Source organism: Pecten maximus, chromosome 8 (genome assembly GCF_902652985.1).
Source record: "Pecten maximus chromosome 8, xPecMax1.1, whole genome shotgun sequence".
Lineage (NCBI taxonomy): Eukaryota > Metazoa > Mollusca > Bivalvia > Pectinida > Pectinidae > Pecten > Pecten maximus.
In genome coordinates, this window is record NC_047022.1 from 6,259,459 (window position 1) to 6,275,038 (window position 15,580).

The 15,580-nt window shown below is 34.5% G+C and overlaps 2 protein-coding genes across 2 annotated transcripts in view; one reads left to right on the forward strand and one right to left on the reverse strand.

Moving 5' to 3' along the window:
- The first annotated feature begins 12,464 nt into the window (after nt 1-12,464).
- Nucleotides 12,465-14,824, forward strand: LOC117332960. The gene is made up of 3 exons (XM_033892049.1): nt 12,465-12,891; nt 13,982-14,197; nt 14,745-14,824. Exons 1-3 carry the CDS (start codon nt 12,465-12,467, stop codon nt 14,822-14,824), a joined length of 723 nt encoding a protein of 240 aa, XP_033747940.1.
- Nucleotides 14,825-14,972: 148 nt separating this feature from the next.
- The window catches only part of LOC117332961, a 5,350-nt gene continuing 4,742 nt past the window's right edge, over nt 14,973-15,580 (reverse strand). Inside the window, exons 3-4 of the mRNA XM_033892051.1 lie at nt 15,454-15,504; nt 14,973-14,998 (exon numbers count right to left, since the gene is read on the reverse strand). Coding sequence (XP_033747942.1) covers nt 14,973-14,998; nt 15,454-15,504 — 77 coding nt within the window. The remainder of the gene's footprint in view (nt 14,999-15,453; nt 15,505-15,580) is intronic.

The window sequence follows — 15,580 nt, forward strand, 5'->3', positions numbered from 1 at the left end:
ACTGGCAACTTTAGTTTTAGGAATGGCAGACATCACGCTAATTAATATAAAAGGTGAAAATACTAGCGAAGTAAAAGATATTTTACAAATTTGTGTACATGCATTTTTACGACTTAAAATGGCAAACGAAAGTCTCAGATTACGACAATCATGCATTTTCATTCACCAAAATGTATCCGATGTGGGAGCCAAAGATTCCATGATGCACGCAAGAAAAAAACTGGACGAAACCCTGGATAGTATTACAGTAGAGGCCGCAGAGGAGGAGAATATCAGTAACGTAAAAGCGTTTAAAGACGTGATACATTTTGATAGTAATCTACATGTTTGGTACTTTTCGGATCTATGGAAAGGGGATCCACCTATGGCCCCTGCTAATCCTGGCTACAGTAGAGATGTCCAAGAAGTGAAGTTATGCATATTTGAGACGTTGGCGAAACGAAATAGTTCTTATTTGACCATTTCAGATACATTTGTACATATCAAAGACCTCTGGAATGGGATATTAGCGAACGATTTTGTCTTTAGTTTTAGGAACAGTTTAGAAATAAAAGCATACAATGCCCTGGAAAGTTACAATCAGGAATTAATCTGGACACTTGAAAAAATTACAACATCACTTGAGAAACGTGCTCGAGACAACATGCTTGACAATGCTGCATCATGTAAAACAGATGAAGATAAAGAACATCGAAATAAACAGTTCTCTAAAATACAGACTGCATATGAAAAAGAATTCGGTGATAATGCACAAGACCTGAAAGTAAAGTTAGATAAATATTTTAATGAGAGTGAGAAGCGGGATGATATTGCTAAATGGAAACATGTTAAATTATCCTCATGGGACAATTTCGCTAAAGAATGTCTTGGTAAACTCAAAAGCCAGTTAGTAGATATGCAGTCTCACTGTATAGCTGATTATGAAATGCAAACTTCTTTGGAAAAGTCGAAGAAGGAAATTTATGGTAAGGCAACAGCTCTAGCTGAAAAAATGAAAGGAGATATGCCTTCGAAAGAGGATATGGAGAAAAGCTTCGATGAAATGTGGAGGGAATGGATTTTAGGAATTAAAGTCCCAGAAGAACAACCAATTGATATACCAGTGACATTAGAATCAATTATATATGATTTTTTCCACAAACATAGAGACATTGTCGATACTGAAACAAAAAGACACCCCCTTGATCTCTGCAAATCTTTTGAAAGTTTGGAAAATAGCCTGAACGATATTGAATTTGACAAAAATTGTTTCAGCACTAAAAGAAGCTTGAAAGGGCTGAAGACTTTGTTCTTTTCTGAAAGTGAAAAAAAAATGGTTCGATTTACTAATGTTATACTGAGAGACATCGATACTAGATTAGGCGATATAAGAAATAAAGACTGGAAATTCGACGTGACGGAAATGAAAGAATTTCTAAAGTGTATTGTAGAACATGTTGATAAATTCAACCATAATGTAGATAATGGTTTTACACTTCTAGAGCCTTACAAAGTAAAACTTGCAGTCCATGTATTTGGGCGAGCTCTTCCTTTACTTGAAAAACTTGATTCAGAATACAAGGCTAAGCATAGCATGAAAACAAAATTGAACAAGCATAAAGAGAACGTTTGGCGCCATTTCAAAGATGTCGTCGCCGAAAAGTCAGCAACCATAATAGCTAGTAACAGATTTGGCGAAGTCATTGACGTTCATGTTGAGGAAAAGGTCAGAGCCGAATTGCCTGATTTAATATTTAATGACATAGTAGAAGAATTTGTTAGATCAAAACACAAATTAATTTATTCTGTATTGGAATACCTAGCAAATAAACACGAATGGTTTGCCTTCGTTAATTACATCGATGATCCCCACACGTATACATTCAACTGGTTAAGGCAATTTATAGATAAAGCATGTGTGGATAAAGAACTATATGCCAATAACGCATTTTCAAAACTGAAACATATGTTCGAAATCATCTTAAAAAGTGAAGAGAATAATTCTGCTTCGTCTTTGGACGAATGGCTAGTTGAGTTTCAAGGAAGAATAAAAGGAGTTGTTTTTATTCCAATTGAGTCATTTGCCGTAGTTAAAGATCAACAGATAACAAACTTGAATGATTTTGTGATAACAGTCAAAGACAGACTCGAACAAGTGCACGTCAAATTAAAGGAAAAGTTCAAAGATGAAGGAGCTGAGACAATCGACTGGGTCGGTGATAAAACACCATACGAAATGAGTATGGACAAACTTTGGGGTTGTCGAGCTATGTGTCCATTTTGCCAGGAACCCTGCCGGCAGAATGCTAATCATAGCGGCTCAAACCATGAGTGTATCCAGCACAGAGCCAGAGGTGTTTCGGGAAGACACTGGGTAGAGTCACATAAACTTGTTTTAGAGAGTTGCACTTTTAGTGTGAACTCTAATCATGAATTTCAATGTTCAGGTAATCAAATTAGGTGTGATCAGAGTGATGGGAGTAAACATTTCCATCCTTACAGAGAGTACAGAAAGTATGTTCCGGACTGGAATATATTTCCCTGCAATTATATTTCATCTTCTGAGTATTGGGCATGGGTATTATGTACCTTTAACGAAAATTTTGCTGCATGGTATGGTGCAAATCAGGCAGACATTCCAACGTTGTGGAAAAAGATTACAAAAGATGAAGCAATCGAAAGTCTTTGGGCACGTCCTGAAAAGAAATAATCGCCCATATTGTGATGAATTACACGTTTTCATCATACCGACACATTCATATTCTTGTTTATGGTAGCCTGATTTAGACAAGGACCTAGCGGACGGACTTGTTAAATGATATGAAAGGTACAGAAAATGCTCTGACTAGTAATCAACCTCGGTGTTTACATAACAGAAAATGACATAGCCCCACGTATGTTCTTTCTCCGTGCACATCAACTATAGTTTAAATAGATAATAAATTGAAATTCTGACATCTTCTGCAATATTGGTAGGTCCTGTTTAGGTTAACAACCACCATTTGTGGGGAGATATATGTTGACATGAATATCGAAAATCATTGAATAGGCCAATATGTTAAAGGTATGTGTTTTATTGAAATATAATTGAAATGTATGCACTTTGCATTGGTTACCCTTTTTTAAATACAATTTTGATTTTCCAATGCGAGGTTTCGTGCACATATTGCAATCTCCGTTTGTTGTACACACAAACACATTCCAACCTTAAGAACATGTTACATAGTGATGGTTGGTATACATGCGGAAGTGTTTTGATATCTAGAACGTAAAAAAATGTGGTTTGATATGTATGACGTAATTACACTTTGAAATGCACTGACATATATGATGATCATTAGCATTACGCTTGGAAATTTCCTTAAATAATTCAGTATCATCCATTTTGCCAGTGTATACATTCTTTTTAATGTTTTGCTATAGCTTGATTGTGGAAATGAAATACTACAAGCAGCTGAAAAAGACATGGATTATTTCCTAATTGAATGATGCTTATATACGCATTTCTCGATTGTATTTCTCAATCGTCATAACTTCTAGATTTATAGACAATTATTTGGTGTTGTTTTATATATACTATGGTATATTATTTTAACCAATAAAACAGATGGAAACATAGCTAGTGTAGTTGTATGTGTTGATATCTAAGTACATGTATCGTTTTAATTTTTGTATGAACCTGCCACAATTGAGGTAAGAAAAAAAAACTAAAACACATCTCGTCTTTAAAAGACACGGAGCTTTACATTCTTTATAAGACACAGAGCCATACACGTTCAGATTTCATGGCCTTCGTGTTTGCCATATCATATCAAATTGACTAAAATAAGTTTAAAGACTAATAAGCATATCAAGTGATAAAGAACGTTTTACTGTAACAACGTTCGACAAAATCTCAAATGACTATATGAATATTGAAATCTGGAGCCAACAATCATCAAAATAATATACTTGCACTTACAATGGGGACGGCCAGTTATGTTTCTTTACAAGCCGCTCTGACATCTAGAATGTTCGATCGATACAATTGGTGTCCCCTTAATAAACATAAGCCACAACCATCGCATAAATAATTAACATATAATATCTATCGGCTAAAATGTTTTTCTGTAAAATGATTTCTAACAGTATATCACCTGTCAGTAAATTTACTTTTAGAGCAATCCTAAAGGTATATTGAAATTAGGAAAATTCATATTTCGTCGAAATTGAATTCCAAAGCACTCCGGTACTCATAGACTTTCGAGAATAAGGGCTTGTTCACGCGTATATATGGCTGACAGATTTTATTCTGTTCTACTAAGAATCATAAAGGCAGCAATTTAATTTTTAAACAATAATTTCAGTGCGAAACATTTTCAACAAATCCATTAGCACGCCTTCTTAAAAGATGGAAGGATAAGTAAGTGTGCATTATTAAAATATTCCAACTAAAAAGTAATCAATCGAGTTGATTCTATTTAGATAGAAGGTTAATATAGTCAATAAGATATCACGGTCAGGCGTGCACACTTTGATGCTTCAATGATGTGGGCATAGCATCTGCATAATCCAATAGCTAGCTGTTATGATTGTATGGTTGAGGTTTGTGTCTATGTACCTAAGTTAAGCCACAATTGTACGTCGAGCGCAGCCAATTGGATTGACAGAATGTGGAGTAGAGAGTGTACAGATTCGATGCTGATTGCAATCAAATCAATCTCGTCATTTCGATATAAAATAACTAAGATGACATAAAAACACGCATCTGAATTGAAGATTTGCATATGATTAACAATTTATGCACTAACATAAAGGCAAACCTCTAATTGGTGTCTTATCAGGCTATGTAGAACAGAAAGATAGCGATTTCAGTAAACAAATAATTAGACACAGATGGTCGTACTGAAGGATAGCAATTTCTAGTTTGTAAAAAGGCTGGCAGAAATGATAGTAAACAAGAGTTTAGAGTGTATATTAGAAACATTACATAAATTTATAGACGATATGTCTGCTGGGTTTATTTACAAATATTATAAACCGTACACACGTTTTGATCGTCCCATCGCTTTTGAAACCTATTTCAACCAGTTACAAAGTATTGTGGCTCACCCATGCTAGTATGGTCATGCGACTAAAAACTACCCTTTTCTGCTTCATATTAAATTTTTTCAAGAAAAAAATTAAGCTTTTCAGAACAGTCATCTTAAGCCCAAGATGCATATCCATTCAAGTAGCGAATTACTTTGAGTAATTATACCTATGAAATAACGAGTAGATACACTTATCTAATTATAAAAGATAACGTCATAACCTATAAAGTTATCAATTTCATAACAGGTTGTTCAATTGTGGTTTACTTAAGACAAAAAAAAAAATAATGCTCCTTTTGTTTCTATAAAATAAGAAAGGAGCATATTTGCTCTTGTTTTTCATCTAGATGTTAATGAATGTATTGCTGTTGTGTTATGTACCCGGGAAATACATACAAATATCTACTCTACTTTGGACCTTTGAGGAGTTTAGGACCCTGAATTGGATTACTTTTCGCGAGTTTATCAATAATACAATGCCAGTTATTTGAACTGTGACGCCACAGAAAGAAGAATAATACGGGGACCTCCTGATATACATAGAGGCTCGGGAACAAGACATATTGTAGAAGATGTAAATGTTAATGTTTTAGAATAATATCAAACCCAAAACAAATGCGGATCAACAAAACACTGTTCATTTCAGTCAATCTGCACTTTGAATTGGGACATGTATGAAGGTGTTTGGCACTATTATGAATTAACATTCCTATACTTTATGTCACAGTATCGTTAATACGAGAGCTCATAGCCATTAAATCAGATTTTGTTTTTTAAGTATCCTAATTTCAGTCAGTTAATGTAACGATTGAACAAAGTCAATAATAGTAGCTAACCTCACATAGTATTGATAATCTTTCAGTGCTTTTAATATCACATACTAAGAATGATATCGACATCATCACGCAAATACTAATCCTTAATCAAATTGATGAAACGAGTCAAAATATGAAAAAAAAGTATAGATTGGCATGAATACCATTCAAACTTACGAGGAAAAGAATAGAAGGTGTTTCGAAAGAATAGGGTGTTGTCAATTTCATCGATATCCGCCATACAAATAAAGGTAATATCCTGGTTAAGCAACATTTTTGAAAAAAGAGCTACGGTGATAACAATGGAACTATAGGGAATTCCATCAAACATCGGACATGTCTGACGTCATACTGCACTAGGAAATAGAACATTTCCAAATCAGATCTTTTTTCGACCAGAAAACTTTCCCATGGTTTCATCAACCTGCATCCCTCGAAACCTTTTGTTGTTATTGCCGTCATTTGTGATAATTGGCACACACTTTTGCATATCGAATCAAATGTACGTGTAAACATCGCAGGAAGGGAATGCAGAAATGTTACTACCTAGAAATGGAAATTAAAAATTGGGATATTGAAATCGTGAAGTTGTCATGCATTTTAGTTGTGAACTGTACATGCGTTTGATGCAAAAACCTTTTTAAGTTTTATGCAAAGTTCAAGATAATGTAGCTGATGATGAAGGGTGTCTTTGATTTCAAGTTTTATACATATTTCTTATCGGCATGATCAATAAAGTGTTTGTTATTTCAAAGATAAAACAACGTTAATTTACCTTCATGTAAAATCGAGGAAATGTTCAAGGTCCCTGTTCCATGATCTGATTAATTCGTCAATATAATCAAACGCGTACGAAAACGAGACCAAGTCAGCCAACAGATTGCCACAGTCTGTTCCCCTGGGTTTGTTTGATGATGTTGCCACCGAACTCAACCAAGATGCTGTTAAACACACGGCTTAACGGATTTTCTAATTTCATCTAAATGTTGGAAACTGCAGGAGTAAAATTGAAGCTATTGTAGAAGAAATAACAGGCGATTATGACATTCTCTGACTCACTGAGACACATCTAGACGAGTATGGTTACTCATTGACAGTTATCATGAGCCATTTCGCTGATAGAGATTTTTCGCTTGGGTAGAATTCTTGTCTAATTTTCAAAAGTTAAAAGTTTGTGATAGAGTAGAGAAGACGCCATCTGGATTAATAATGTTCAAGAGATGCATGTGTGATATCTTCAAGTATTGAAACTAGGTAAATAGGTAAATCTCCATCAATCCTCTAGTGTCGACGATATTATCAACCATGAATCAAAAGTCTTCACATGAATGGTATATTATTATCAATTATCAATTAATTATCAATCAATTATTATTTTAATGTTAAATGGGGGGGGGGGGGGGGGGGGGGGGGGGAGGGGGTCACAACGAATATTTATTTTGTATTTTGGTTTTTTTTCGTGGGGGGGGGGGGGGGGTGTATTATATGGCCGTTTTAGTTCGTTGGTGGTGTATAGTTTACGGGACTTATTTTCAAAATGAATATCATATTGGATACCTCGTGAGTTGTTAATTGATTCTCAAATTACATCTCTTATCTTTCTCGCACTCATGTAAGAATCACAGGAGATCTCCAAGGTTCTGTCTTTGGTCCATTACAGTTCTTAATTTCTGTTAATGACTTACCAGTATCTAATGTAATTCTGCTTCCAGCCTTTTCTCAGATGACACACCTATAATAAAGAATATCCTCCAATTTTCAGGACATATAGACAGCCTTCAGCCGGGACCTCGATCCGTTAAGTACATGTAATTGGTCGAAAGTAATGTCGATTTCAATGCTATGAAGACCAGTGGTGTATTTATTTCTAATGCGATAGATTTAGATGTCGATTTTAAATTAAGATTTAACGACAAATACTAATTGTATTGACAAACACTGTGATTCTGACGGTATATAGGGGATAATGTTTAGCTATATATCGTAAGTTATAAAGAACTGAACGAGAAATTCACAAAATTATAGCGCTAAAAAATACATATTAAAAGTATGATTCATTGTATACTAGATCTAAAATAAAAATAACCTGTTCCATGCAGCTGTTTAATCCGTCTGGGGCTCGTCAGTGATGCCCAGGGGCCTAATCATCCGTGCACATTGTCGCACGCTGGTTATTTATCTGATGGAGACTTTAACTTTGTGGAGAATAGCAAAACCAGAGTAGTGAAAGACATTTACATGACAGATGTAGCGTGTATTCCTTCATCGGGTCCGTATCATATAATTGAACAAATATAGTGTTTCAAGATGGCGGCTGTCCCCACGAAGTATGCACTTCAACTATTTTTCTTTTTACAATATAGTTACATGTATGTACAATCAATACACGTATAACTTAAACAATTTCATCACAAATGAGGATTCCTCGTCTTTTTTTTAACATTGGCATGACGAATGAAGTTTCATAGTTCCGCCATTTTAGATCCAAGTGGTACGTTTCAGTAAACAAACCTCGCGAACTTGTTCCGTTCTGCTGGTACGTCGCCTTCCGGTCATCTGGTATATATAGGCAAATAGCCTAAATTTATGTTTTTCAAAGTTCTACGGAAAGGTTCAATAACATCATGCAGAGACTCAAGGGAGTATATTTAATGAATTGTATCCTGTACTTTGTAATTTGAAGGGAGGTAACTTGTGAAAACGATTGCAATGGAAGAAAGATAACTCCGGTTTGCGTACTAGAATTCGCAAAGTACAATTCGTTTGTTTTTAGTTTGTTTTTGTTTAACGTCCTTTTAACAGCCATGGTAATTTAGAACGTACCAGGTTTTGGAGGTGGAGTAAAGCTGGAGTAACCAGAGAAAAAACCTACAGTCAGTAACTTCCCCAGGTAGGTTTCGAACTCGCAACCCAGAGGTGGTGATAAAGTGATAAAATGTCGGGACACCTTAACAACTCGGCCACCGCAACAACCGCAAAGTACATATATACATATACATATATTATCATATACTAGAAATATCATATATATCATGTGTATTATTTTATACATACCTATATACATAGATATATAAACCTGTGGAACGTCCGGTTGTAAAAGAACCTGCTATTGTTAAACGTGATACTCTTGAACACGATTTCAATGGCCGTTAGGTGTCCACTTAGTATAACTTAGTATATTTGTCTCTATATTCAGATCGAAGTCCATGAACTATTCAAACAAAGGTATACATATATAATATGCAAAGATATTTACGTTGGATAATTTGTTTTCATTCGAAAATCCATTAATAACACAGGCTATAAGGAAAGAATCCGGGAGCCTTTCAGTCGGGAATTGTTCGAGTTTTTCCGTAAGGACATCACATTTAATTGACGACGGGGATTCCCGATTGACGTTGTCATAGAAAACTCGTAAAAGTTACTATGGTCCCGCGAAATCTCTGATAGCGGATGTAAAACCTTTTAAACAAATAAGTAAATAAAATTATGAAACCATTTTGTATTTTAAATATAAGTACAGAAAGATAAGATACAAATTGTATCCATAAAGTTTAATTGTAGAATGTTAATACAAATATTGAAAATAATGGCATTTTCTGACATTGTTGGTGCACACGTTCACGTTGCAATGGAAGCGTCTTATTTGGTATGTAGGGTACGGATCCTAGGGTACATTTTTTTCTAAAACATTAAACACCTACATGTACCTAAGTGTGCATGTATTTTATGGGAATAATCTACATAACAAACAGTGAAAATAATTATATTTTTCTTCACTATCCTAATCATTTAAATTAATTAAATATGTATGATACATTTGTGTGTGAATTTTGGACAATTTCACTTTATTTATTTTCCATGTTTTCATTTTTTCTTAGATAATGACTAACTGCATGATACCCGAATACACATGTGAAATAAAGCAATAATGATACCCAACTAAGCGACGAAGTCTCAGTTGACCTATTGCAATCGCCTTTTACCGTGCGTCGTGCGTCGAAAACAATTTACATTTTCAACTTCTTCTCAATTATCAATTCTGTAACATGCTGGGATGAAGGGCTACCAGGTTTGTTCAAATAGATGACCTTGAACTTCATTCAAGGTCACAGGGGTCAAATATGTTAAAAACATTTAACGACCTCTTCTTGATAACTAAAAGGCCCAAAGACCAAATATTAGGTCTGTAACGTGCTGTGATAAAGCGCTTTGAATTTTGCTAAAATTGATGACCTTTACCTCATTCAAGGTCACAGGGGTCAAATATGTTAAAATCGTTTAACGACTTCTTTTTGATAACCAAAAGGCCCAAAGACCAAATATTAGGTCTTTACCATGCTGAATGAAGGCCTTCAAAGTTTATTCAATTGAATGAACTTGGCCTTCATTCAAGGTCACGAAGGTCAAATATGTAAAAAAATCTTTAAGGGGCATCTTCTTGGAAACCAAAAGGCCCAGAGACCCAATGTTAGGTCTGTAACATGCTGTGATAAAGCCCTTTGAAGTTGTTGAAATGGATGACCTTGACCTTCATTCAAGGTCACACGGGGCAAATATGCTTAAATATTGTATACGACTTCTCCTTGAGAACCAAAAGGCCCAGAGACCTAATATTAGGTATGTACCATACGCGGATAAGAGGTACAAAGTTTGTTAAAACTGATGACCTTGACCTTCAACAAGTCGCACGTAATCACCAATAAATGTCATTAACGAGTAGGCTACACCAGACATGGTGTCAGGGTCAAACACCAAAAGAGTAACGAACATCTTCAGACAACCTCTCCACTCATTAATTGCTTCTCTGTTGTTGCAAGGGCATTCTTCAAAATATTGTCATCATTGTTTTTTGTTGTTTTTTTGTTGTTTTGTTTTTTTCGTTTCTTGTTTTTTCGGCATGGCCGTACAATATTCTTTTGTCCCCAGAAATGACGCGACAGGTGGCGTCACTGGTCAAGATGAAGTATGTGATTGGTCAATGAAGCGGTAAATGCGAAATGCAGATATGCAGTTAAAAACGGAACAAATGTAAGATTGAATGCAAGCTGAATAAGTGGATGCATCTTTTCAAATGACACAGTAATAAAATTGTATTCCTGATTGATATGCATTCGTATTCAGGCGCGTAGCTGTCTATACGCAAATACGCAGTTGCGTACACATCAATTTTCAAAAAAAAAAAAAAAAAAAGACAAACAAACTTATGTCCCCGGAAATGACACGACAGGTGACGTTACTGGTCAAGATGAAGTATGTGATTAGTCAATGTAGCGGTAAATGCAAAATGAAGATATGGAGTTAAAAACGTAACAAAGTTAAGATTGAATGCAAGCTGAATAAGTGGATGCATCTTTTTAAATAGCACATTAATAAAATTATTGATTGAAATGTACTCGTATTCAGGCGCGTAGCTGACTATACGCAAATACGCAGTTGCGTACACATCAGTTTTCAACAAAACAAAAAACAAAACAAAAATCAAACAAACAAACAAAACAAAGAAAGAAATATTTATATCAGCTTATCTATACACAAACTATGAATGCTGTCCCTAGGTGATGGTTCTAGTCAAACCCACTAATTGATATAACTAGTCATTGGAAGGGAACGCAATCAATCGATCGGTTAAAGTGGGACAAAGAAAACCCCGAATACCTTTTTTTTTTTTTTTTTTTTTTTGAAGAAATTTCAGCTCGTCCCGCAGGAACCATTAGAAACAAGTCAAATGGTAGACGTAATGTAATTGCAAAATGCTTACGCTATCATTTTAGAGCATTCAAGACATAGAAGATCAATGCCAAATCTATGCATTTTATATAAAAAAATGTATACATGAGAGGTTAAAGCAAATTCTAAATAGCACACAAAACTTTGTTTTGATATCCAACGGTTTATACAAAATATGGGGAAAAAGAAAATAAATCCAAATAATTTCAAAATTAGTTGTAAAATAAAAAAGATGACAGATAAATATACTAATATAGACTTAAAAACTTAATATAGACTTAAAAGTGTTTCGATAAGTTTAAAATGAGCTTTGGTACTCTTTTTAAGGTTCAATAAGAGATGCAATATTAATATATACTTTTGTTGAAACATATACCATTGGGTTAAACAAGAGACCTTTCTATATATAATTTACCCAAACATTTGCGTTAGACTTTTGAATGCAAATGAAAGTTTCGTCAAGCACAAGGAATTTAGGAGACTACACAAAACATTGTTGCTATGGTAGTGTCCAATCACTGAACCGTGTTATACAAATGTATACTGGCCTGGGAAACGCTGGTTGTGGTATTGCACACGGGTGCTGCGCATGCACAGAAATAAATAAATATAGGTTTCCTTTCTTGCGCGCTTCCATCCGGTCCAACAAACGTGCGCGTGATTAGTGTAAGTTGATATAACCTGTTTCACAATTTTTTTTAAATAAATAAAGCTTACAACGTATATTATTAAGGCATTTAATGACAATTTACGAACAAAAGAAATATATATGCAAGTATGCATATATGACTAAACGGTCCAATTCTACCCTGATCCTGTCCGACTCTGCCCGATCCTGTCAATCGCCTCACCCCAATATATTATAAATATGGCCGCGAACACTCACTGGGGATTTCGGGATGTCCACCAAGCCACAAATCAACTTATTCTGGGGAATTCTTTACATGATTTCAAGGGATCGGATGAAGAGAAAATCATCCAGAACTTGTTCAAAGTTATCCTGACTGATCCTGGGTTTGTTCGTTTCATTAACTTAGAAATCCGAAACTGTAACGCTGAAGATGGAACAAGTTTCCGTGATGCATACATTTCTCTTCGAGCAACATATGAATGTATGATGAGAGCGAGAGCTAATTTTGTTACTGAACGTCCAAGTTGTGAAGGGGTTGAAATAAGGGACCTGCTGAATACGGACAGTCTCGAAGATTTTCTGTCAAGAGGAGTTGATGCAATCGGAATAAGCACACAACCCGATGTTTGTCAGTCATTCTGGGCGCTGTTGAATTTTCTCCGTGGTAATTATCGGTCACCTTTATTAAAATCATCTCTTTACTTTTCTATATTCTTAATAATTTAAAGTTGATAACTATTAATTTAATTTAAACTTTACGGTATAGAGATCAGTCGAAAATTAGGAGTATTCGGACGCATACTATTAATAAAGTAACTTATTTGGTTTTTTTTTAATATTAAAAAATGTGTTATGTTTGGATATAATTTTATAAGATCAATCCACGGCAGGTGCCTGACTCGTTTTATAAAATAATAATATATAAGAGTACATATAAATGAGAAATATGTACTCTTATATGTTATTATTTTATAAAACGAGTCAGGTACCTGTGATCAATCACAAAGTAGCCATCATGATCACCAACAAATATTTCACCCCAATATCAAGACAAACTAGACACAGTCATTCACACATCCTTTCAAACATTATCATGTAGAACATCCAGCTGTCGGGAAAGAATCATTTTTACCTCGTACTATTAAAAATGGAACAACCTCCCTAATACAAGTCTTCGGACTCTCTTAACTATCCTTTAAATAAGCCATCTCATTTCACCGATTGATATTAAATTCCTTTCTGTATACTTCATTGCTCCACACCTACAATGACTGTGACATAATCTTTCATTATGTTGAACTCATAATAGTAGAAGTAAAATAACCAGGAATTGAATTATCACACTGGAGGCCAGGTTCGATTTCTGTAGGAGCATTCGACAGGATTCCATGTTCTTTCATAATTGTGCCCAACTATAAATTCCTACAGTATGAAAATGCATTGAAAAACAGAGACATAAAGAACTCATTGAAAAAATTGTTGAAATGCATGAAATACATATATATATGAATATTATGCATCCCGAAGACTTCCTGCATGGTCTATAGCTACTAGTAGTACTAGCTAGCTACATGTAGCTTTTGTCATTTAGATGAACACATACATGTATATATTAATATACAATGTATATGTATATTAAGCAAAAGACAGGAATAGAGAAAAGAATGAAAAAAAAAATGATTATAAAAATGTTGGTACATGTACCTATAAAAATGTTGGTACCTAACTTTCCGAAGTATGTTTTGTTTTTCCAGAGATCAAAACCCACGAGGGCGCCATTAGAAGACTTTTGAACATTGCTCCAAAAACTACAACCAAGAAAACACAGATTATGACTGGATTGGCACATCACCTGTTTTCCAAGTTGGTACCAAACAAAAAGTATGAGGTTGATGAAAATATAAAGAATCTCCCGAAAACTTGTGGCTGTGGCTGTAAAAGCAGTATTTATGGAGGAAACACTTCAATAGGTGAGGTCAAGGGTCATGACTGCATATATACATGCCATACTTTCAGGTGACCCATAAGGGAGATTGATGATTATTTTATGGGAGTTTTGTCAAAAATAAGGGAGATTTGCATGTGTGCAACATGAATATCAACATTTTTACTCAATTTTAAACCGATAAACTATAATTTTGAAAGTGATAAAGAATATTTATATTTATTTTGGATATTAATCATATTGTATATGCAAACAACAAAAAGTTGTATAAGGTAAAAAATGCAATAAGTATCGATTCTACATTCAGATTTTGATGATATAAAATTATTTTCTGATTTATTTTATGTAACACAAAAAATTTCACAGCTTTATGCATATTACTTAACAGCATTTGAAAAGGGTATATTATAATTACATGTAGCTAAAGAATAAGACAAGCAAGTAAATCATTTATTAGTTTGGATTTTCTTAAAATCAGAAAGCTTGATCCACTCTGTCTGAGGGAACACATCAGTTGTAAAAATTACCACGAAATGTCCTGTGGGTTCCCTTATGTTGGACCATTTTGTTAGATATAAAAATATTCCAAGTGTGCAAGTGTATGTATGAAGTCATGAGAACTGAAGATGCTCATGTTAGGAGACTGCAGTAAATCTTTGACCACTACGACCAACAGATGTGCTAATTTTTATTGTTTTCTAAAAGAAAATATCGGATTTCATCTTGCTATCACTGATCCGCGAGATACGCATGTTATATGTGAAAAACAAATGTGATTTTGCATCTGGCCAGGCTCTGTATCAATTACCATCATCAAAGTATGGTCCTAAAAGAAAATAAACAATAATTCAAGTCTGTTAGCAAAGGGGGTTAAAGTTGTTTGTAAGCGACTTGCCTTTATTTCATGGTGATAGATATTCTAGCGCAAACATTACACTAGCCATATCTTTATGTGAAAACCATGTCCAACAGGCGCTATTTTGATCGAGTGAACATGATTAAGAGGCCTGTTCACAGGAACCAAGCAGTCAGACTGGATGGAAGGACCATGAAGTGCTTTATCAAAATTGTAAAATTGATGGCCTCTGGGTCTCATATTTCTCCCCAGGATGATAACTTTACTATAGTTTACATGTATATAAAAATTATTTAGAATGACAAATTGTAAAAACATTGAAGATATGTTTAAAACTCTGTGATTAATGCTAAAAACTCTGTAACCGTTACATCCCATGGGCCTCTTGTGGATATTTTGGTTGCTGTGATAACCAGTATACTAACCACATGCATCATATATAAGAGATACTGATCCATTGGTTTTTAATGTGTCCTCTGAAAAAAAAAAATCATTAATGTTATTTTACAATTTAATTCTATTTGAAGAATTTTCCTTTTTTTTAAAAAAAAG

Coding starts and splice junctions, on each gene's coding strand:
- LOC117332960 (XM_033892049.1), top strand. CDS start 12,465: ATGGCCGCGAACACTCACTGGGGATTTCGGGATGTCCACCAAGCCACA. Junction 12,892..13,981: donor GCTGTTGAATTTTCTCCGTG/GTAATTATCGGT, acceptor TTGTTTTTCCAG/AGATCAAAACCCACGAGGGC. Junction 14,198..14,744: donor TGGAGGAAACACTTCAATAG/GTGAGGTCAAGG, acceptor CCATTTTGTTAG/ATATAAAAATATTCCAAGTG.